Below are 23048 nucleotides of genomic sequence, written 5' to 3' on the forward strand. Positions count from 1 at the left end.
ATGGTACAAGTCATGCACAGCATACACCAAGATAAATCATGTAAAAAGAAAACACCTGCACACAACTATGTTATGGTGTGCGTGCACCTTTAATACTTAAAAACAGCAAGTCATTTCTGCAGTGACAAAAAACAGTTTTTTTTTTTTTTTTCAAGTACTTGAGATTTTTATTTTCCCTTTGGTACTTTCTGTAAGCTATTTTGTCTTTGTTCCTGACATGGTTCATTTAATGTTGTACTAGTGCTCTAGTCTTTCTTCAATGAAAGCTTGTGTTGATGTTATATTAGTGCTTCAATGTTCAATGAAAGCTCTTGTGGTCATCGCTATGATGCAATTTTCCTTTTTCTGTCATTGTCTTGGAAGTTCAAGGATATTGTTACTTTCAGTTGTGTTTCTGAAGTAATGAGCCATTTATTCATACATTTATTACTTTCTATTTATGATTTCATTGTCTGTGTACAGGAAGACAGCGAGAAGACAGGCAAAGTGACATCTGTTGGCATGTATTTCTTACATTTTCAAGTATACAGAATGGATTCCACTGTAAATGCGGTATGTAAGTTGTCATTTATACTTTATATTTTTTTTTCTGCTGGATGTTTGGCTTCTTGTTGTGGTAAGAAATGATGATTTATTCATGTGTTATGCAGTTAGCAATAGCTAAAGACCCTGAATCTGCCTTCTTTAAAAGGTTGGAAGGTCTTCAACCTTGTGAGGTTTCAGAACTAAAAGCTGGCACACATATATTCGCTGTTTATGGTTGGAGCAGTTTGTTTTGTCTGATAGTTTAGTTAAAAGTATGTTTTGGAGTATTTGTGTTATTGGCTGACTGGTTTGGCTGATTTTTCTCAGGAGATAATTTTTTCAAGACTGCTACTTACACAATTGAGGCACTTTGTGCTAAGTCATATGAGGATACCACCGAGAAGCTCAAGGATATTGAAGCTCAGATTTTAAGAAAGAGAAATGAGTTGCGGCAATTTGAAACAGAATACAGAAAAGTATAAGTCCAGCCATGTTCTATTTGGGGCTTGTTATAACTGAGTTGTACACATTTGATCTCATATTTCTGGTGGGATATTTTGTAGGCTTTGGCACGCTTTCAAGAAGTGACCAACCGGTACAGCCAAGAAAAGCAATCCGTATGTTTTGAAATCCCGGCTCTCTATAAATGTTTTTCATCTTGCAGTCATACTGTCTTTTCTACATTTATGCAAGTGACTGCATGTAGAAATGCATAAGGATATGTTTTTCTGTATATATGCACATGTCACGTAGTTACGCAGTCTAATAATTTCATAAATGGCTATAGAAAATGCTCCTTAGCTTCTTGATATTGCTAAAAGAGTAATTGCTCATTTGGATTTAGCTCATTTTTGAAGTGTAGTAAGAGTCATATAAATAAATTGCTGGTTTGACTTCAATTTTTGGCATCTAAAACACAGGTAGACGAGCTGCTGAAACAGCGTGATAGTATCCATGCTACATTCAGTGTAACAAGGACGCCCAACAGTATGAATGTTAACGTAAGTAATGGAAGTACAAGCAAAGTTCCTGGTGAGGCTGAGAGTCCACCGGAAGATGGAAACTCAGATGGGAAGGATAAATCAGGGAAAAAGAAATGGTTCAATTTGAATCTGAAGGGATCTGACAAAAAGCTTGGATGAAATGGTATTTAGATAGGGTTCATGAGAGGTTTAAATGCCCACCATGGTTTGAAATATTTGCCAGCACTCTGCTGCCTGCCAAAGCTTGCCTTGTATTATTTATTCAATTCTTTTCTCCACCAAGGTTGTCCAGTATGTCATGTTACAGTAATGGTCCTGTATGATGAGTTAATTTGGAAAGCAAGTGGATGCAAGTCTTTTGTATTCTTATTTGATCAAGTGAGCTCCCTCTTTTTAGCAGTCTCAAAGTTCCTAGTTGTCTGTGTAATAAGAAATTCATTTCTGTCTCTCTTGGCGTAACTATTCAATTGAGGCCTTCAACTGATGGATGGACGAGTAGATTTGCTCGGATATTATTGCTCAAAGCACATATTGGCCATGTGTGTTGTCTTTTTAATGATGGGTGATCGCAATTTCAACCATCTCTTTCTTGGATATTTTAATAATGCACCTACTCCAAAATTATTATCATTTCCTAAGCAACAATCTGTAGATTATGATTTATCAGCTGCATTTATTATCATTTCCAGTGCACAATTTACTTGTGTGACAAATATTTTGGGTACTACTATTAATCATTTACTTTTGATTATCTTTCAACTATTGTTGACTACTTGGCGAAACAAAAACCCAATGTTCTCTTTTTGTAAATCCCTTTTTTTAAAAAAAAAAAAAAAAAAAAACCTAGAAACATTCTGGACATGAATTACAATATATCTTATCCAAAATAGAAATATAATAATCAAGGAGTAAGATTGAGTGTGCAGTAGTAGTCCTATTTTACACAAATATTTACTCCGCTCATACCAAATTTACCATACTATTTACTAATTGAACCATAGATGAGCATAAGAACTAATTAATAGGTGGTTATCAAAAAAATAAAAGAATTTATTTTTAATTATTTTTAGAGAAAGAAATACAAATATGATTTTTTAAGAAGGTTGTATTGTCTCTTTCTTTTAGGGCATGTTTGGTTGGGGAGAATAAAATAGTCATTCCTTTCCTATTCTCATTCTTGATATAAAACTGCATTTGGTTAAATAGAATGACTATTTTTCAAAATAACCATTCCAAGAGAAGCCTGAATAGCTGTTACCAAGACCCCTCTTGATAATAGCTATTCCAAATTGTTGGAAATAAGAAAAGAAGTTGATTAGACAAATATACCCTTTTACAATTTAAAAAATTACCTTATAAAAAATACTAAACCTATTTTTTCTCTCTCTCTTCCTCACTCCTTTTATCTTTAATTTTAATAAAGAGTATTTATTTCTCATCATAGTTTTTTTGTTTTTTAATTAAAAAATCTTTAAATTTTAATAAAGGGTATTTTTATCATTTATCCATTATTCCTTAACCATTCTTAAAATTATTCCTGCCAACCAAATAATAGAATAAGTAATAATAGTAATTTCTATTCTATTCTATTCCCATGAACCAATCTACATAATAGCTATTCTTCCTCTATTTTATTCCCTTAGAATGATTATTCTATTCCCATTCTATTCTTTCCAATGAACCAAGCATGCTATTAAGGTTTCATCTTAATTCATTTTGGATCTATTAATATTCTGAATTGACTTTTCGCCTCGTAATTTCAAATGTTGTTAATGAGTGTTAAAAATAACTAAAATGCCCATAAAATTAAAAAAAAACAAAAAAATGTGGAAAACCAGGCACTGTCAATCTCTTACAACCATGTCCCACCTTTTCCCCTTCCGAAAGCCTCGATCGCATGGGTGGACCTACATTAATAAAAGTAGTGTCACATGACACCATTTATTCAATGAAATGTCAATAATTTCTACATATTATACTATTTATGATAGACTGTTTATTTAGTTAATGATACTAATGAACTAACTAATATTTTTGAAATTTTGTAGGGAGTGGGGTCTAATATTATAAGTCAAAGTAGATTTATCAAAAAGTAATTTATATACTAGTATTTAAATACTATATGGAAAGACAAAAATTTCTTTCTATAATTTAAGATTTTATTAAAAAAGTTAAAACCTAAACTACTCTCCTTCCACTGCAAAAATTCAAGTCCTATTCTTGAGACCAGTAGTGACACTTCCTCTTCTCTGTCCCTAGCTGTGTTTTTCACTCTCTTAAAACAAACTCACCGAGGCTTCAATTATAAGTAATTTTCAACCTAAATTAAGTTTTTAAATACTTCATGTCTAAATATTTTTTGATTAATTTGATAGTTTAGGTTCATAATTATAATCTAGCTTAAAAAAAGTACTATTGCATGTCAAATAATATCTTGAAATTATGAGTTTTTCTTTTTTTATTTATTTTATAGATATATTGTTTGATTATGTGAATAGCCTCGAAGATATGATGAAGCCAACATCTAACTGTTGGTAATGTCCTTGAGCCAATTGGATTGGTCAAAGAACATATTGTCACGACCAGGTATTCTCCTCGAGCCCTTGACAATCGCCGCGATATCTCGATAGACATTCATTACCCTGAATACCAATCAAAACCTCGCAAGGCTTAATATCAGTTTTTGCACCTTCCCTGTGAGCAATAATTACTAAATATCATATTTTAAAAGATTATAAGCTATTTCCAAATCAAAACAATAATAAAAAAAATATTTTTCTGTCTCACGAGGGCATTTTGGTCATTTTTTTCAAAAATTTTGAAACCTGCTGAAAATATAATATATAGGGGAAAATACACATTTCATAACTAAAAACAAGTTTTTACTTCTAAAACGTTCATTTAGGGTGAAATTGTAGTTAATAGAATAAAATAAAAATATTAAATGAAATATTCTATTTTCTTATAAAATAATATTTATAGAATTTTGCGTAAATAATTTTTATAGCGTAAAAGCAAAATAAATCCATGCATATAGTAACACAGATAACTAGAGTATGTAATTTAATTTACAATAACGTGTGGGCTCCCAAATGACGAAAGGTAACAAAGGCTGTGGACCTACAATTTCTGAAGAGGCGAGTCCAATAATAACCCTCGAAGTAATAAGCTATTTATGGACTGTCCTGATCCTGGAATGACTGGAAACGAGGGTGGTGAGTTTATATAAACTCAGTGACTAAACAAACATCATCTAAAATATCTAAAGTCGAGTAAATGGAGACAACTTAAAATAATTCATCGTACTATGATTCATAACGTTTCAAACTCATTTCAACTAAATAAAATAATTTCATTTCACTCAAATAATCAACATGGCCTATGAATTTTTTAAAAATTTAGTTCGTGCCAAAACTCATTCTCGGGGATACCTTGGTCGGGGCATCCAACCGAGTCCGCCAAGGCTATTAAAGAAAAGTTCATATACGCATAAAATACATTTTTACGTTTAAAAGCATAACCGTTCATTGGCGTTGGCTGAGTTCACCCTCACGTGGTGGTTTAGCGTGTAGTGAATTCTAAAGCTTTACCTCAAGAGATACCCTCCGCGCCTCTCGTACTGAGGTAAAATATAATCGAGTTATCGTGCCCCTCTCTAATAGGCTGGTCCACGAAAACCCCAACTGCAGTGACTAATCAATATCCCACCAAATCAATAAAAGTTTCGACAGCATGACATGACAATTATATTACTACCTAGCCTGTTAAGGCAAAACAAATAGTTCATACAATTTCAACACAATTTCCAATTCAGCCATTTATACCAATATCACCATAAGCCATTCAATTCAAATCATAAATTTACAATACAATCAAACATTCTCCAATTACTCAATTTCTAAAATCATCATTCAATTTCAAAATGATTTATAAAACTCATTTCATTTAATCACATTTTACTTATAAAACATAAGGATTTACCATTTAAACTCATTTTTCTATAAAATCACAAAAACGAATAAAAACTACTTTAGATAACTAAGACGATAATAAGGTTACTCACAATATCGGGATTCGAAATACTCCTAGGCCCGATCTTTGGGTACAATCTCCTTACCCTTATCGAAAGTTTCACCACCTAAACATAATGCACAACAAGCAATTTATTATATTTGTATTAAACCGTTATAAAACTAATTTAGGCTCTATATAAATGCATGAAATGGGATGCGAAATGTTCATATTATTATCTAAATATGGTGTTCTATGTAGTTTCAATTATGTATCTAAATAAAATGGTATTGGCCTAATTCGATCTATACATCGGTTAATTGGCCAATACATCCAATTCAACTCCAATTAACTTGATTCCACTTCCAACACTCCAAGTCATCAATTACAAGTTAAATAATATGTAATATCACAAAAATCCATCATCAATATCTTCCTTGTAAAATTCGGCCATTGAAGGTTTAGTGTAGAACATGTAATTTTCATGTTTGATTTTTACACCTTACATCGTAAAACAACTAAAAGCACTTAAATAGCATGAAATTCATCAAAGTCCATTATCCAATCTCTCTCTTGAAAATTTCAGCCAAGGAGTGTGGGTGAAGGGCATGAAATTTCTTGCTTGTTTTTCATGCTAAACATTACCAAACAACTAAAAACACTAAGATACCTTGAAATCTAACCAAATAAATCATCAAATCTTCTCTCCCTAAAATTGGTCAGCCATGAATCCTTCATGAGATCTTGAATTTTAACCATGGTAATTGAAAAAGAATGCATAGGAAAGGTAAATCACAAGCTAGAATTAAGAAATTTTACCTTTACTTGCTTAATTCCTTGAAATCCAATAAATTTTCTCTTGATTTTCTTTTCTAGGGTTTGTTCTATCCTTTTTCCCTTTTGTTCTTAGCTTGGCTGGCCAAGAGAAATGAGATGGGAGAGTTTTAATTGTGTTTATAAAGGAAAATATAATAATGTTAAAGCTTGACGCTTGTCACCATGTGATTGGTCCATACATAAAACTTAATAATTAAGCATTTCTTCCCCACCACATTAAATCCCTCAATTATCCAAAGTATAAAATGAATTTCATGGGTTTGACAAGTGTCAAGGTGGTGTAAAATTCAAAAAATTCTAATTACGTCCTTGTGGACACGTGAAATGACCTTTTTGCCCTTATGTTCGAAAATTTATCGAAATTAAAATTTTTCACTTCTCAAGCTCAAATTATATTCCAAATAGTCAAACTTGATCAAAATTTCATCCACCATCCCAAATTTGCCTTGGGGTGAAAAAATGACCATTTTACCCCTACGTTATGAAAATTCCAATTTAACTCCAAATCAATTTCTGAACTCCGAATCATCATATTAAGTCATTCTAAGATTCAATAACTCTCAATTGCATCTTAAAATCTTTATTTGAACTAATTCGAGGCTTAAATCAACTTAGTTGTACCACTAGGTACATTACCGACTTTTGATGATTTTTTCGAGGGATTCAAGTATGCAAGCATGTTGTCAAATATATGAATGACATGGCAAGTATATTATAGGGTAGGGCTTGACATATATATTGCCATTTAATGCATACTTAATCGCATAACTATATGTGATAGAGGTTTTTCTTCATATTAGTGCAATAATAAGGAGTTATTAAGTACCAATTGGATGAAGCCCATGGAACATAAAAGCTTTGCAAGAGAATTATAAAGTTGTTACAATTATGAGATCATTGTACATCAAAGCCATGTTTCTAAAATTTCTCTTAATCATTGTATTGTCAAAACAAGGCATTGATAATACTCAAAGACTAATACATGTTAAGCCTCCTTATTTAAGAAGTAAGCAATAGATCTCATAGTTTGAAGTATATAGAATACCTAAAGATAACATATGGGTGCTTGTTAAAGAACAAATTCACTGAATATGACCTGTTATGAGAACTCTATTAGGTATTTCACTAAAGTGTCTATGGAATATGTTCTCATGTGATTGTTGTGTAACCAGTCCTCAGACTTTAGACATCAAGTCATCTTGTATAGGGAATGACATACTTTGATTTCACCTTTAAGGGTCTGGAGGTGGCCAGATGCCTAAATAAGGTGTTTTTGGGTATGCCATGAAACATGCGAAGGTGAATGAGTGGTCAAGAGAGGATTCATCACCCCAAGTGATATGAGGGAATATATCTCACTTGATTTCAACTCTTGATTAACTTGTATAAAGTATTTGGCCAAAGGATGACACTAAGCCATGCTTTATGACATATCTGGGATATTTGATGAAAAGACCATATTGCATTGAGAGGCTTATCATTGAAGGGTTTGTCAAATTCTTTAATTGACTATCTAACATTTGGATGGTCATGATGTATTGCTAGATACCGGTCATGATATATAAATATAAATCAATTATCAAATTGATATTTAATTAGATTTTATATTTCTTACCAACATGTTAGAAGCCTAATAAGTCACACACATTAAGTGACATGATTAAAATTAAATAAGGATAATTAATTAAGTTAGACTTAATTGAAATAGACCAAAATAAAGTGAAAAATTAATTAAGTTCACAAGGACTTAATTGAATTAAAATATAACTATTGTATTTAAGGTTACAATTTAGTTTAGCTATATAAACATGTTATGTTAGCAAATTAAAACTCTAAACCTCCAGCCACTTCTCAGCCGTTTCATAAAATAACAAAAGAAAAATAGTTTTCTTTGTTTAAAAAAAATAAGATTCAACAAGAATTTTTGGCTTTTTTGTTTTAGAAACAAATCTTGCTAGCACAAGTAAAATCTTACCTTTGAGATGGTCTTGTTCAGTCATTGTGTGGATTATTGTTAGAAGCCAAATACTTGGGTGGCTAAAGATTTGACAAATCTTAAAGGTGAAGAAGCTAAGATTTTGGTTGCAGGATTTTAAACCATCTTATGCTCTTTTCAGGGTTTCTTGCTTCATCACAAGTGTTTTTTATTTAATTGGCTCTTGATTATGATATCTAGAGTAAGGTATGTAACTCTTAAACTTATGAATGTTCATAATTAATTTAAATAGAATGACTATTTTTCAAAATAACCATTCCAAGAGAAGCCTGAATAGCTGTTACCAAGACCCCTCTTGATAATAGCTATTCCAAATTGTTGGAAATAAGAAAAGAAGTTGATTAGACAAATATACCCTTTTACAATTTAAAAAATTACCTTATAAAAAATACTAAACCTATTTTTTCTCTCTCTCTTCCTCACTCCTTTTCTCTCTCTAAAGCACAAAAGACACAAAATTTTTTACTTCATTTTCAAAAAAAGGGAAATGAAAATATTTAAATATTATTTAATATATTAATATTATTTCACTATAATAAATATCATAAAGCATATTACTTAATATTATTATTTGAATATAATAAATGTAATAAAGAATATTATTTTGTATTATTTAAATTTAATGAAGAATATATTTTATCTTTTAATATTAAATATTATTTAATTATAACAAAAGGTTTAATTATCTTCTAATACAAAATATTATTAAATTATAATAAAAATATGTTTGTATTTTGGTAAAAATATTATTTAATTATAGTAAAAGTTATTTTGATTTTATTGCTCAGAATATTTTTATCTTTTAACAAAAAAAATTCTTTAATTTTAATAAAGAGTATTTATTTCTCATCATAGTTTTTTTGTTTTTTAATTAAAAAATCTTTAAATTTTAATAAAGGGTATTTTTATCATTTATCCATTATTCCTTAACCATTCTTAAAATTATTCTTGCCAAACAAATAATAGTAATTTCTATTTTATTCCATTCTCATGAACTAATCTACATAATAGCTATTCTTCCTCTATTTTATTCCCTTGGAATGACTATTTTATTCTCATTCTATTCTTTCCAGTGAATCAAGCATGCTATTAAGGTTTCATCTTAATTCATTTTGGATCTATTAATATTCTGAATTGACTTTTCGCCTCGTAATTTCAAATGTTGTTATGAGTGTTAAAAATAACTAAAATGCCCATAAAATTAAAAAAAAATGTGGAAAACCAGGCACTGCCAATCTCTTACAACCATGTCCCACCTTTTCCCCTTCCGAAAGCCTCAATCGCATGGGCGGACCTACATTAATAAAAGTAGTGTCACATGACACCATTTATTCAATGAAATGTCAACAATTTCTACATATTATACTATTTATGATAGACTGTTTATTTAGTTAATGATACTAATGAACTAACTAATATTTTTGAAATTTTGTAGGGAGTGGGGTCTAATATTATAAGTCAAAGTAGATTTATCAAAAAGTAATTTATATACTACTATTTAAATACTATATGGAAAGACAAAAATTTCTTTCTATAATTTAAGATTTTATTAAAAAAGTTAAAACCTAAACTACTCTCCTTCCACTGCAAAAATTCAAGTCCTATTCTTGAGACCAGTAGTGACACTTCTGCTTCTCTGTCCCTGGCTATGTTTTTCACTCTCTTAAAACAAACTCACCAAGGTTTCAATTATAAGTAATTTTCAACCTAAATTAAGTTTTTAAATACTTCATGTCTAAATATTTTTTGATTAATTTGATAGTTTAGGTTCATAATTATAATCTAGCTTAAAGAAAGTAGTATTGCATGTTAAATAATATCTTGAAATTATGAGTTTTTATTTATTTATTTTATAGATATATTGTTTGATTATTTGATTTTTGTATTTAACTTTATGTGGTTTGTGAATACTTATATTTAGTCTTGATCAATGAATAGAAAATTGTCATCTTGTTAGTTTGTTGAACTTGAAAATTTGCTATGTAAGATCATGTTTTATTTAATTCTAATATTTTAATTTATGCTATTGAGTAGTAATTTTCAACAAGTTTTTATAATTTTAGATAAATAAGTCATGGAAAGATATTTTAAAAGAAAAGAAATTGGCTCATAAGACTTGGGTCCCCGGCAACTGTTAGGAACTTCATGATCAGATTAAACGTAGCAAAATGAAACAAAAAAAAAATTGTAAATGAACAACAAAAACATGCCATACCTATCATGGATCTCCTTGGTAGTTTTAATACAAACAAAACCAAAAGATAAGAATAATAAAAAAAATAAGATTATTTTTATCGAGTGATGTGGCTATCACAATAGTACCTTTTCCTTATCCAACTCGTGAATACCAAAAAGAAAGCAAAGAACCTAAGCCACTCAAATGTTTGGCCTCCAACGGTTGCATACACGATTGCACTTGAACATTCACAAGGAGGGAGCTTTCTCAACTATATATGCCTTTGTGCTATTAAGATGGATAACAACTTGTCCTCTCCACACAATCACACTCTTAGCCAAATCACAGAGTTGGAAAACTTTTTGTCCAAGTCGCTCAAGAAAGTGTGCGGCTAGGCTTTTCTTGTTAGTTTTTTGACAATTCAAAAAACCTAACATGTGTGTTTCACTTGTGTTATAAGGAGTAGTTGAAAAATGATACTTATATCTAAATTAATTAACTTCTTAAATTATAAATAAGGCCTCAATATTATAACCTTTTATAATATTGGCCCAACACTTAATTAAACCTTTTTAAATAAGTCATTGTAATTAAAATTAAATTAAATTTACTTTATTTGTTTGTAATTAAGGCTTTAATATTATAACTAATTAAAATATTAGCCTTATACTTAATTAAACGTTTTTAATTAAGTCCTTAAAAGTATCGCATTCCTAATTTAATTCATAATGCAACTTATTATGTGTGACCTAGTAGATTCCTAGCATGTTGGCAATGAAATTGAATTATAATTTTTATTAAATTAATTAATTCAATTCCATAGACCAATATTGACATCTAGTAATGCATCATGGTCGCTCAATTGTTAGGATAGTCAAAATGTTTTTTGACAACCTTTTAATATGCAGTCTATCAGTGTAATTCATTCTCTCATCATATATCTCGAAAATGATAAGAGTATTGTACAGTATCTACTCTTATTGATCTCCATATTAGTTCTTGAAGTTTGATCATTAGATTTATAAAGACTTATGAGGCTTTTTTTCATAATCTCCAAGTGGCCTTGTACAATGACTTCAACAAGTTAATATTAAATAAAAACTACTAGAATATGTCTCCTAAATCACTTGGAGTGATGATTCCTTTCTTGATCATTCATTTGCTGTCACATGCTTCATGCTACAACTAACCATATCCTATTTTTGCATCTTTGACAGGATCCGTAGAGATATGATCAAATATATAGCACTCCATATATAAGACAACTTGGTATTTTAAGTCTAAGGAGTATTTACATGATTGACACATGAAAACTTATGTTGGATCATGTTCAGTGAACTTTTTCATGGAACAAGAACCTACTAGTTCCAAGTATCTTTATACTTCAACCTATGAGATCGATTGCTTACTTCCAAAGTAAAGACCATAGAATGCACTAGTTTCTAAGCATCATTGATGTCCAATCTCAATGATACATTGACCAAGAACATTTAGAGATTATACTTTGATGCATAGGGATCTCATAATTGTAACTAATTATAATTCCCTTGCAAGGCATATTAATCGCATGGACTTTATCTAATAGACTTATAATCTTATAATTGATGCCTTATTGACGAATGAAAACCTCTAATCATTCAATCTAAATCATATGATTGCTTGATTGGAACCAACCTTGACCATCTCAATTGACTACAGGGCTTATTTCAACAGTAACTACAACAAAATTCTATTAATTTTGGTACTCAACAATCTTTTAAGTGAAGTCATATTGAATTTTTATCTAAGTACTTGGTAGATCTCGGATTAAGGAAAAAAAATTTTGAGTGTCATCCTAATGATTAAGATGAAATTAGAAGAGCATATTTGTAGAATGGACCATGTCAACCTCGTGACCATAAGTTTCCTAAAAAAATTATTTGTCGGGTTATTGCTGAGATTCGCCCTCATGCTCAAATTAGAAAATAATCAATAAATTAAAATAATATAATGCAACCAAAAAATAAACTAGTATTTAATCAAAGAAACAGTCGAATACTACAAGATCAATGTTTGTGTTTTTCATATAACTTTCAAATTAATTATGAACACTCATAAGTTTAATAGTTACATACCTTGCTCTAGATATCGTAATCAAGAGCCAATTAAATCAAAATCTTTACTTCTTCACCTTTATGATTTGTCAAATCTTTAGTCACCCAAGTATTTGGCCTCTAACAGTAATTCACACAGTGACTGAATAAGACCTTCTCAAAAGTAGGATTTTACTTGTGCTAGCAAGTTTTGTTTCTAAAACAAAAAGATCAAAAGTTCTTGCTGAATCTTATTTATTGTCAAACAAAAAAAAATTATTTTCCTTTTCTTATTTTATGAAACAGTTGAGAAGTGGTTGGAGGCTTAGAGTTTTAGTTTTTTTTTTAATAATTAGGAGAGGGGGGATTCGAACCCTACTTTCTAGGCAGAAGATCATGCACCAACCAATGAGCTAAATGCTTGGGTGGGCCTTAGTGTTTTAGTTTGCTAACATAACATATTTATATAGCCAAACTAATTTGTAACCCTAAATACAACAGTTGTATTTTAATTTAATTAACTCTCTGTGAACTTAATTAATTTTTCACTTTATTTTGGTCTTTTCAATTAAGCCCAACTTAATTAATTATCCTTATTTAATCTTAATCATGTCACTTAATGTGTGTGTCCTATCAGGCTTCTAACATGTTGGTAATAAATATAAATCCTAATCAAAGATCAATTTGATAATTGATTTCTAATTATAGATTATGCGCGACATCTAGCAAAACATCATGACCACCTATATGGTAGAGAGTCGATTAAAAAATTTGACAAAGCTCTTCAATGATAAGCCTCTCAATGCAATACGGTCCTTTCATCAAATATCCCGAATATATCATTAAGCATGGCTCGGTGTCTACTTATGACATTCCATTTTAGTTCTCATAATTCATGACTAACCTTATGAATTTAGGAAACTAACTTTCCTCAAATTCATCATGCTTTTGCCAAAGACTTATACAAGTTAATCAAGAATTGAAAACAAGTGAGATACATCCCCTCATATCACTTGGGGTGATGAATCCTCTCTTGACCACTCATTCACCTTCTCATGCTTCATGGCATACCCAAAAACACCCTGTTTAGGCATTTGGTCGTCTCTAGACCTGTAAAGATGAAATCAAAGTATGTCATTCTCCATACAAGATGACCTAGTGTCTCAAGTCCAAGGACTAGTTGCACGACTATCACATGAGAACATTTTTCATAGACACTTGAGTGAAATACCAAATGGAGTTCTCATAGCAGGTCATGTTCAGTGAACTTGTTCTTTAACAAACGCCTATATGTTATCCTCAAGTATCCCACATACTTCAATATATGAGATCGATTACTTACTTCTCAAGTAAGGAGGCTTAACATGTACTAGTCTTTGAGCATTGTCAATGCCCTGTCTTGACAATGCAATGACCAGGAAAAATTTTAAAAACATGGCTTTGATGCATAGTAATCTCATAATTGTAACAACTTTACAATTCTCTTGCAAGGCCTTTATGTGCCATGGGCTTTATCCAATTAGTACTTGATAACTCTTTATTATTGCACTAACATAAAGGAAAACCTCTATCACATATAGTTATGCGATTAAATATGCATTAAATGACAATATATATTTCTTGACCAATCCAATTAGCTCAAGGGTATATACCAATAGTTATTTATTCAAAAATGAAATCGAGAAGGAAAGGGGAGGTGATTCCTTTGTAACTGAAGGTTTCACAGGTTGGAATAAGAAAGAAAGATTAGATACTCATGTTGGCAATTGCAATAGTGCACATAATAAAGCTTTAAAGAAATGCCAAGGCTTGATGAAGCAAAAACAACATATTGATGTAGCATTTTGTAGGCAAAGGAACAAGCTAAAAGAGGTTATAAAACTCACTTGATTGCATCTATGGATTGCATTAGGTTTCTCTTGCACTAAAGGCTAGCTTTCTGAGGACACAATGAATATGAAAACTTAAAGAATAGAGAAATTTTCTTGAGCTTTTGCAATTTTTAGTTGATCATAATGATGAAGTAAGCAAAGTTGTCTTGGAACATTCTCAAAGGAATCTCAAATTGGTGTCCCCTAAAATTCAAAAAGATATTGTGAACGCAACTTCAAGTGAGACCAAATTATCAATCATTAAAGATCTTGGAAATAAATTGTTTGGGATATTGGTTGATGAGGCTCGAGATGTATCAAGTCAAGAACAAATGGCTATCATCTTACGTTATGTTGATAAAAAAGGCTTGGTAACAGAACGATTTCTTGGTATTGCTCATGTTATGGATACAAGTGTTACATCACTTAAAGTAGCAAATGAAGCAATGTTTTCTAAGCATGGGCTAAGCTTGTCAAAAGTTTCTGGACAAGGCTTTGATGGAGCAAGTAATATGTGAGGTAAATTCAATGGCGTTGAAAACTTTAATTATGAGAGAAAATGAATCAACTTACTATATTGACTACTTTGCTCATCAACTTTAATTAGCACTTGTAATTGTTGCAAAAAAAAAAATGTTGACATTGCTTCACTTTTTAATATGGTTGGTAATTTGACCAATGTTGTTGAAGCTTCTTATAAGCGAAGAAATATTTTGTGAGAGCAACAAGCATCAAAGGTTAAAGAGGCATTAGATACTGGTGAGATTCAAAGCGGGCGAGGTCTAAATCAAGAAACAAGTCTTAAAAAGGCAAGTGATAAACATTGGGATTCTCACAATGGGATATTATTAAACTTGATTGTTATGTTTTTTTTTTTTTTGGCAATTGAAGTGCATGAGATCATTGAAGAAGATGGAAAAGAGACAAAGCAAAGAGCCACGACACATGTTCTTCTAGATTTTCTACATTCATTTGAATTTGTCTTTACACTTGATGAAAAATGTTTTAGGGATTAGTAATGAGCTATCTTTCTCTTTGTAAAGGAAAAATCACGACGTTATAAATGCTATGACACTTGTTAAAGTGTCTAAGCAATGCTTGCAAATGATGAGAAGTGAAAGATGGGAATCTCTATTAAGTGAAGTTTCTTCATTTTGCAATAAACATGACATGATGATTCCAAATATGGACACCACATTTATGCTTCAAGGAAGGTCAAGACAAAAGCTCCAAAAGTATCAAATTTTCATCATTATTATTTTGATATAATGAATGAAGTTCTAGATTAGCAACTTGAGGAGCTTAGTAATTATTTCACTGAATTGAACATGGAGCTACTTCAATGTATTGTGTGCTTACTTCCTAACAATTCATTTTTTGCCTTCAACAAAGAAAGATTGATTCGTATGGCTCAATTGTATCCTTTTGATTTTTCAACAGTGCATTTAGTGGCATTTGAAAATCAACTTGAAAACTATATTGCAGACTTGCGTTTGGATAAGGAATTTGTTGAAGTCAATGGACTTGGTGATCTTGCAAGGAAAATGGTTGAGACAAATAAAACTACTGTGTATCCTATGGTTTATTTGTTGGTAATATTTGCATTGATCTTACCAGTTGCAACAGTATCAGTTAAAAGAGCTTTTTTTACAACAAAAATTATAAAGCACAAGCTACGCAGTTGAATGAGTGATAAGTGGATGGATGATTTCTTGGTAACATATATTGAAAAAGATGTATATGATAGTTTTCTACTAATGCTATCATGCACTGTTCTTAAAATATGAAAAATTATCGTTGATAATTATAGTTATCTTAAATATTTTTACTTTGAAGTATTAAATGAATGTACTGAATTTATATTTTCTTTAAATGTTGAAAGTTATATTTTATGCATTTTAACATATTTATATATTTTTAATTATGACACCACTCAGAAAAATTCATCGGTTCTTTCCTACTCAATCGTCGTCGTGGAAAGGATCATCAACTATAGTTTTTGAAACAAATACCTTCTTGAAGAAGCTTTGACGTATTTTTCTTACTCCACTTCGATGTTGTATTAGTGTCAAACCCTGTTCTATAAAATAATTACGACGTCATTTACATGCTCAATAGAATGTTTGCAGATTTAGAAAGTTTAAGGAATCGTTAAAAGACGATATTGCCCCTAATGGTACCATTGAGTCGATTAAGCCTCGAACTAGTTCAAATAGGAATTTTAAGGTGAAATTGAGAGTTTCACAGTTCATGGATGACTCAAAATGGTAATTTGGAGTTTGAGGATCAATTTGGAGTCAAACTGAAATTTTCACTATCTAGGGGTAAAATGGTCATTTGCCACTTGGGGACAAAATGAAAATTTTTAGAAAAGATTTTTTTTGGTCCATTTGACTTATTGGAGTATGATTTAAGTATTGGAGTATGATTTGAAGTTTAGAAGTGAAAAATTTTAATTCCGGTATAATTTGGAGTATAGGGTGAAATGGTAATTTTGCCACCTTGGGGGCAAATCGATAAATTTTTACCCCCGACACTTGTCAACACCAAGGGATTTATTCATCATGGAAATGGATAAACATGAGAAATGTGTGGTGAAGAATTAAAGAATTAAAAGTCAAATATTTAAAATTTGAGCCAATAAGGAAATGTCATGTGTCATGTTTTTATTATTTTATTATTTCTTTATAAAAAGGCAAAAAATCAGCCCATTTCTCCCATAGTGATCAGCCAAACCAGAAGAGAAGAGAAACCAAGAAAGAACAAACCTTAGGTGGGAAAAATCAAAGAGAAAGTGTTGGAATTCAAGGATTTGATCAAGCAAAGGTAAAATTTCTTTGATTTTGCTAGTGATTTACCTTACCCATGCATTTTTCCTTAATTTCCATGGTTAAATTACATGTTTTCATGATGAAATTATGGCTGGTCAAAATGGGTATGGAGAGAGAAAGATGTTGGAATTGTTTGATTTTGAGTTATGTTGGTGTTTAGAGTTAGTTAAACATGTTTAGAAACAAAACAACAAGAAAAGAATCCCTTTTCCGCATGAACCTTCAATGGCCGAAAGTTCCAAGAAGAAAAGTGAAGATAAATTTGCCTAATTGTGTGTTAATTAGTTGTGCTTGGTGAATTGAGGGATGGAAAAGAAATGGAGAAAGTTGGAGTGAAATTGGACGCATTGGCCAATTTATTGGATGAAAAATCGACTTAGGTCAATACTGGGTCTAGATGGCTACCTGTGCATTTTTCATTTCATATCATGTATATATATCAAGCCTGAAATAGCTTATGACTGTTAGACACAATTTAATTGAAATATGTGCCATGGATTATGGCTAGGTGGTGAGCCATTAGATACAGGTAAAGGACTGTACCCGCGGACTGAAAATAGGAGTATATCGACTCCTAGAACAGTGAGTAAACTTATTATCGTCTTAATTATCTAGAGTAGATTTATTTAATTATGTGATTTTATGGAAAAATGGTTTAATTGGAAAATTATTGTGTTTTATGGGAAAATGAGATTTTATAAAATAATTTTATAAAGTTTTTACAAATTTAATAATGATTTCAAAAATAGAGTAATTGGAGACCTATACTATGATTGTGTTGTTTATCTATGATTTTACATTAAATGGCTTATGATAAATGTGGATATGACTGGTTATTTTTATGATTTTAAGAATATGTGAACTGTGTGTTAAGTGAGCCATGTCATACTATTGTGATTTTATTGGTTGGTGGATTATAAAGTGGGCACTGCAGTGACAGGGGTTTCGTGGGCCAGCCTAATTGAAGGGGCACGGTTCCCAATTATTGAGCTTACCTCGATTAGAGAGGCGCGTAGGATAACTCCTGGGGTAGGATTTGAGTACACTTCACGCTGGCCACCACGTGAAACTGGGACTCAGCCAACGCCGAGGAACGGCTATGTTGTCAGAGGTTAAATGTGTTTGTATGTGTGACAATAAACAGCCTTGGTGATCTCGGTAAGATGCTTCGCGGGGTATCCCCGAGAATGGATTTTTGGCAAGGGCCAAGTTTTTGAAAAGTGCATAAGCCATGTTGAGTAATTGGATGAAATCCAATTATTTATATGGGTTGGGATGAATTATTTTAATTGTCTCCTATTACTCGGCTTTAGATTATTTTGATGATGTTTGTCTACTCACTGGGATTTTATAATCTCACATCTTCTTCCTATCCATTTTTCAGGCTCAGGACAATTTGTTGATAGTTGATTAAGACGAGAATTAATCTCGAAGTTGCATATTAGAAAGTAAGGGTTCATAACCCTACATTTTCTTAATCAGTTGGGGGCCCACGTGTCATTGTAAAAGAAATTTTATTCTTCAGTTATTTAATTTAAAATATGTATGAATATATTTAGCTTTTACACCATGTTTTTGGCGAGTTTCGGTATTTTCGAAGAAAAATGACGAAAATGCCCTGTGAGCCAGAAAGTAATATTATATTGTTTTGATTTGGAAATGACTTATGATTTTTTTTGAAATGTGAGATTTAATAACTGTCGCTCACTGGGGAGATGCAGAAGCTGATGCTAAGCCTTGCGGGGTTTCGATCGACATTCGGGGTAATGAGTGCCTATCAAGACGCCGCGGCGGTTGTCACGGGCTCGATGGGAGTTCCGGGTCGTGACAATTAGCGACTCAAGTTTGTCAACGGCGTCGCACTAGCTAGGGCTAACCTTCATTAACCACATCTTCCTCCCTTACTCAAAACTTGTCCTTGGGCAACTTTTGTTGATTCGGACAATGAATATAAGTATTGAGAAACTCGCACACGTTACCATTAAGCATTGATTTTTCCAATTCATCTAGCATAATGCCACTAGTCTCAAGGACAAGGCAATTTCTCTTTTCTTGTCTTCAAAAATTGAAAATCAAATAAATAAATTTATATCGAATATGATTGATTTTATATTTATGTTTTCTTGCTTAACTAGTTTTCATTTTTTTATTTATGTAATATTCATTTTCTAAAAGAATGACAAAATTGTATATTCTATTGAAAAAGAAAGAATTTGATTAAAAGTAGAGTAATATTTCTCATGTACTTAATTCTTATTAAAATAATCTTGCCATGAATTAATTTATATAATTTTAATTGATTAGTGTTCTCAAAGTTTTTTCATTGTTTCTAAAAAAATCTATCTTGATTTTTTTTTTGAAAAGATGAAGATCTTTCCATATTCTTTTTCCTTCTATTCTGTGTTGTTCAATCAAAAATATGATCAATAATTCTTTCAAATTGGTTCTTTAGTGTAATTGGATTTTGTAATGTTATTATATAAGGTAACAGTGGATTAACACAAAATCTCAAGCAAAAAATAAAAGCAAGGAAGAAAGCAATGTAATCTCTATTTAGCTTGTTTGGATTCCAAGTTTGACATGCTAAATCTAACTTTGTTATTTCTTGATGCAGGAAGGGTAGAATGGAAAAAATTCATGCCATGTCATTAAGTAAATGGAAATTCAAATGGTGGAGTAATGGCAGGATTTATATGTCCGACTACATATATTATTTTGGACGGAGTGTCCATTTTCAATACTAATGGACTTAAAATGATTTAAGGTGAAACCCTAAGTGGGTAAGGGTAATTTATCCTTTCAAGAAATATATGCATTTATGATTAAGTAAATTATTTTTTTATTAGAAAAATAAAAAATATTATATAATATTTGTTTACACCATATTTTTACCTAATTTATTGATAGCTAATACATGGTGGAAAAAACTAATATCTTAAGAATCTTAGTTTTTAAGGGTTTTTAGAAGGAATATCAATTTTGCCAATACACGCATGACATGTGGCGAAAGACATCACCAATCATGAAGAGTCTTGGTTGAATAAGAATTTTGGGTAGGTTTTTTAGCTGATGAAGAGTCTAGGTTATGGAAGGATTCTGATCATTTTCAAATTAAATCAACTCAATCACTAAGCCCTTGGCTTCTCAAACACTTATATTTTCATAACCTTCTACTACTTTTGTTCAAACTCTTAAATTGCAATTTTTGTTTATTTTTGTCTACCTCAGACTTTTGATTATATGATGTAATTATAAGCTCATTCAGCATCTATTACTCAATAAAATCAAGCCTAGCACATTGGTTACTAGAATTGTACAACATTTAACATTTCAAGCTTCATTTATTTTAACAAATCATCCAATTTGATTCTATTTCTGTTTGTTAGATTTATTACCTTGTTTTTCTATCTCACATTGGAATGGTTTTGATGTTTCAAGTTTCATTGTAGATTCATAAAGACCCTTAGGCTAAATCACTTTCCAAGGCTAAAATCATTTGAACTAATCTACATAAAATGCCCTTTAATTAAGCCAATTTTACCAGCCTTCTCACTTTAAAAAGTGAAGGTCAACAGGGTCACACTTTATTATGTTTTTGTATAAAAATATTTGACACACTTGGTAGAAGTCAACGTGACAAAAGAGAAATCAACATTTTTTTTCTCACCTAATGAGACTAGATCGAAAATGCCACCAAAGAAAGAAGCATGAAAGAATCTGCAAGCATCTAAGAAGGAAACATCTTTGACTCACATTTCTTACAACTTTCTTCATTAGAGGCATTGGCCTAGTGATCTTCTTGTAGGTTTTATAGCTACGAGCATGACAAATTAATAGAAAAGATTAATGAAATGGTCTAATTTTTTTGAGAAAGCATGAAGGTCATGGGAGAATATCTGAATGGGAATATTGATATTCTTAAAAACGAGATGGTTATCACCAAAGAAATTCTTGGGAAATCCATTGACAAATTATCCGACAGCCATGCTAGGGGGAAATAGCAACCTCAAGGAAAAATGGATAAGACAAAAGTCAAAAACAACAATCGACTTGTGACCCAAATTAAGCCAAAACACTATTAGCCCATAAGGCTAGAAAGGCACAAAATCAAAGTCTACATTCTACCTTGATATGTCTAAGTTTGTTACAATGAAAACATGAACCACTTTTTCTTCTTCTTGATTTTCTTACCATTAGCATTAATATTGACAGAATGTTTGCTTTTGTTGTTTAAAACCAGCTTGTTTGATGGTTTATCTTCCATCACATGGACCTTTGAAAACTCAAAATTTTTTATGTTACGATTTTTATCTTTCTTATCTTATTGGGCTTTATCCTGGTTGTGATAATCTTCTTTTATTCGAAGATGATTACGAAGGTCCTTGAGAGACATCTCTTTTTTCTTATACTTTAGAGTTTTCTTAGTGTCTCTCTATGTATGGAAAAGTTTGTTAATTATAGAAGACACAACAATAACCTCATCCATGTTAAGATTATATTGCTTAAAGCTATTAAAAATGCATTCAATCTTATAAAATTGATCCATAACAGAATAATCATCTACCATTTTGTAATTATTAAAATGACTAACTAAAAATTTCTTATTGCTTGCATCTTCAGCCATGTATCTTGCCTCCAACTTGTCCCAAAGTTGTTTTGCATTAGCCTCATTTTGGTATGCATTGAACAATGCATCTAATATTCTATTAAGAATGTGATCCATGCAAATGTAATCATCATTATCTCATTTTTGCCTCAAATAAATCTAGTCCATAGATTCTTCTTGATTTTCTTTCAGTCTCAATGTAGTTAGAATATAGGCAACCTTGAAAGTTAAAAGGAGGAAATGCACCTTTTTAAGCTAATGGATAACATTCCCTTTTGTAATGTAGTCTAATTTGACAATGTTGGTAGCCATCTCTTTTAGGGAAACAATTTTTGTCAAATTCCAAGCACATGGAAAGAAGCCTTGAAATTGTTGGAACAATAAGGTGTTAGAATTCAAAGAGAACTGGCAAAATCGACTTCAAGGTGTGCTATAATAGTCACTATTTGTAAGGCTTATTTTACTCTTACCACTTGGTGTGCAAAAAAGAATATGTGAATAGCCTCGAAGATATGATGAAGCCAACATCTAACTATTGGTAATGTCCTTGAGCCAATTGGATTGGTCAAGGAATATATTGTCACGACCCGGTATTCTCCTCGAGCCCGTGACAACCGCTGCGATATCTCGATAGACATTCATTACCCTAAATGCCAATCGAAACCTCGCAAGGCTTAATATCAGTTTTTGCACCTCCCCTGTGAGCAATAATTACTAAATATCATATTTTAAAAGATTATAAGCTATTTTCAAATCAAAACAATAATAAAAAAAATATTTTCTGTCTCATAAGGGCATTTTGGTCATTTTTTCTAAAAATATTGAAACTTGCTGAAAATGTAATATATAGGGGAAAATACACATTTCATAACTAAAAACAAGTTTTTACGTCTAAAACGTTCATTTAGGGTGAAATTGTAGTTATTAGAATAAAATAAAAATATTAAATGAAATATTTCATTTTCTTATAAAACAATATTTATAGAACTCTGCGTAAATAATTTTTGTAGCGTAAAAGTAAAATAAATCCATGCATATAGTAACACAGATAACTAGAGTATGTAATTTAATTTACAATGACGTGTGGGCTCCCAAATGACGAAAGGTAACAAAGGTTGTGGACCTACAATTTCTGAGGAG

The 23048-nt window shown here is 31.1% G+C and overlaps 1 protein-coding gene across 1 annotated transcript; it reads left to right on the forward strand.

Moving 5' to 3' along the window:
- The first annotated feature begins 266 nt into the window (after positions 1 to 266).
- On the forward strand, positions 267 to 2064 carry LOC148764192 (chaperone protein dnaJ 15-like). The gene is made up of 5 exons (XM_088803196.1): positions 267 to 552; positions 651 to 759; positions 853 to 1001; positions 1089 to 1142; positions 1446 to 2064. Exons 1-5 carry the CDS (start codon positions 295 to 297, stop codon positions 1665 to 1667), a joined length of 792 nt encoding a protein of 263 aa, XP_088659322.1. The 5' UTR covers positions 267 to 294; the 3' UTR covers positions 1668 to 2064.
- Positions 2065 to 23048: the final 20984 nt, after the last annotated feature.

The sequence above is a fragment of the Theobroma cacao genome, chromosome 2 (genome assembly GCF_053813885.1).
Source record: "Theobroma cacao isolate CCN51 chromosome 2, ASM5381388v1, whole genome shotgun sequence".
In the NCBI taxonomy this organism is placed as follows: Eukaryota; Viridiplantae; Streptophyta; class Magnoliopsida; order Malvales; family Malvaceae; genus Theobroma; species Theobroma cacao.

Bases quoted from the DNA above. Each gene is read 5' to 3' on its own strand.
- LOC148764192 (XM_088803196.1), top strand. From the start codon at position 295: ATGTTCAATGAAAGCTCTTGTGGTCATCGCTATGATGCAATTTTCCTT. The intron at 760-852 runs GTTGGAGCAGTT...GATTTTTCTCAG, and splicing joins ACATATATTCGCTGTTTATG to GAGATAATTTTTTCAAGACT. The intron at 1,002-1,088 runs GTATAAGTCCAG...GATATTTTGTAG, and splicing joins TTGAAACAGAATACAGAAAA to GCTTTGGCACGCTTTCAAGA.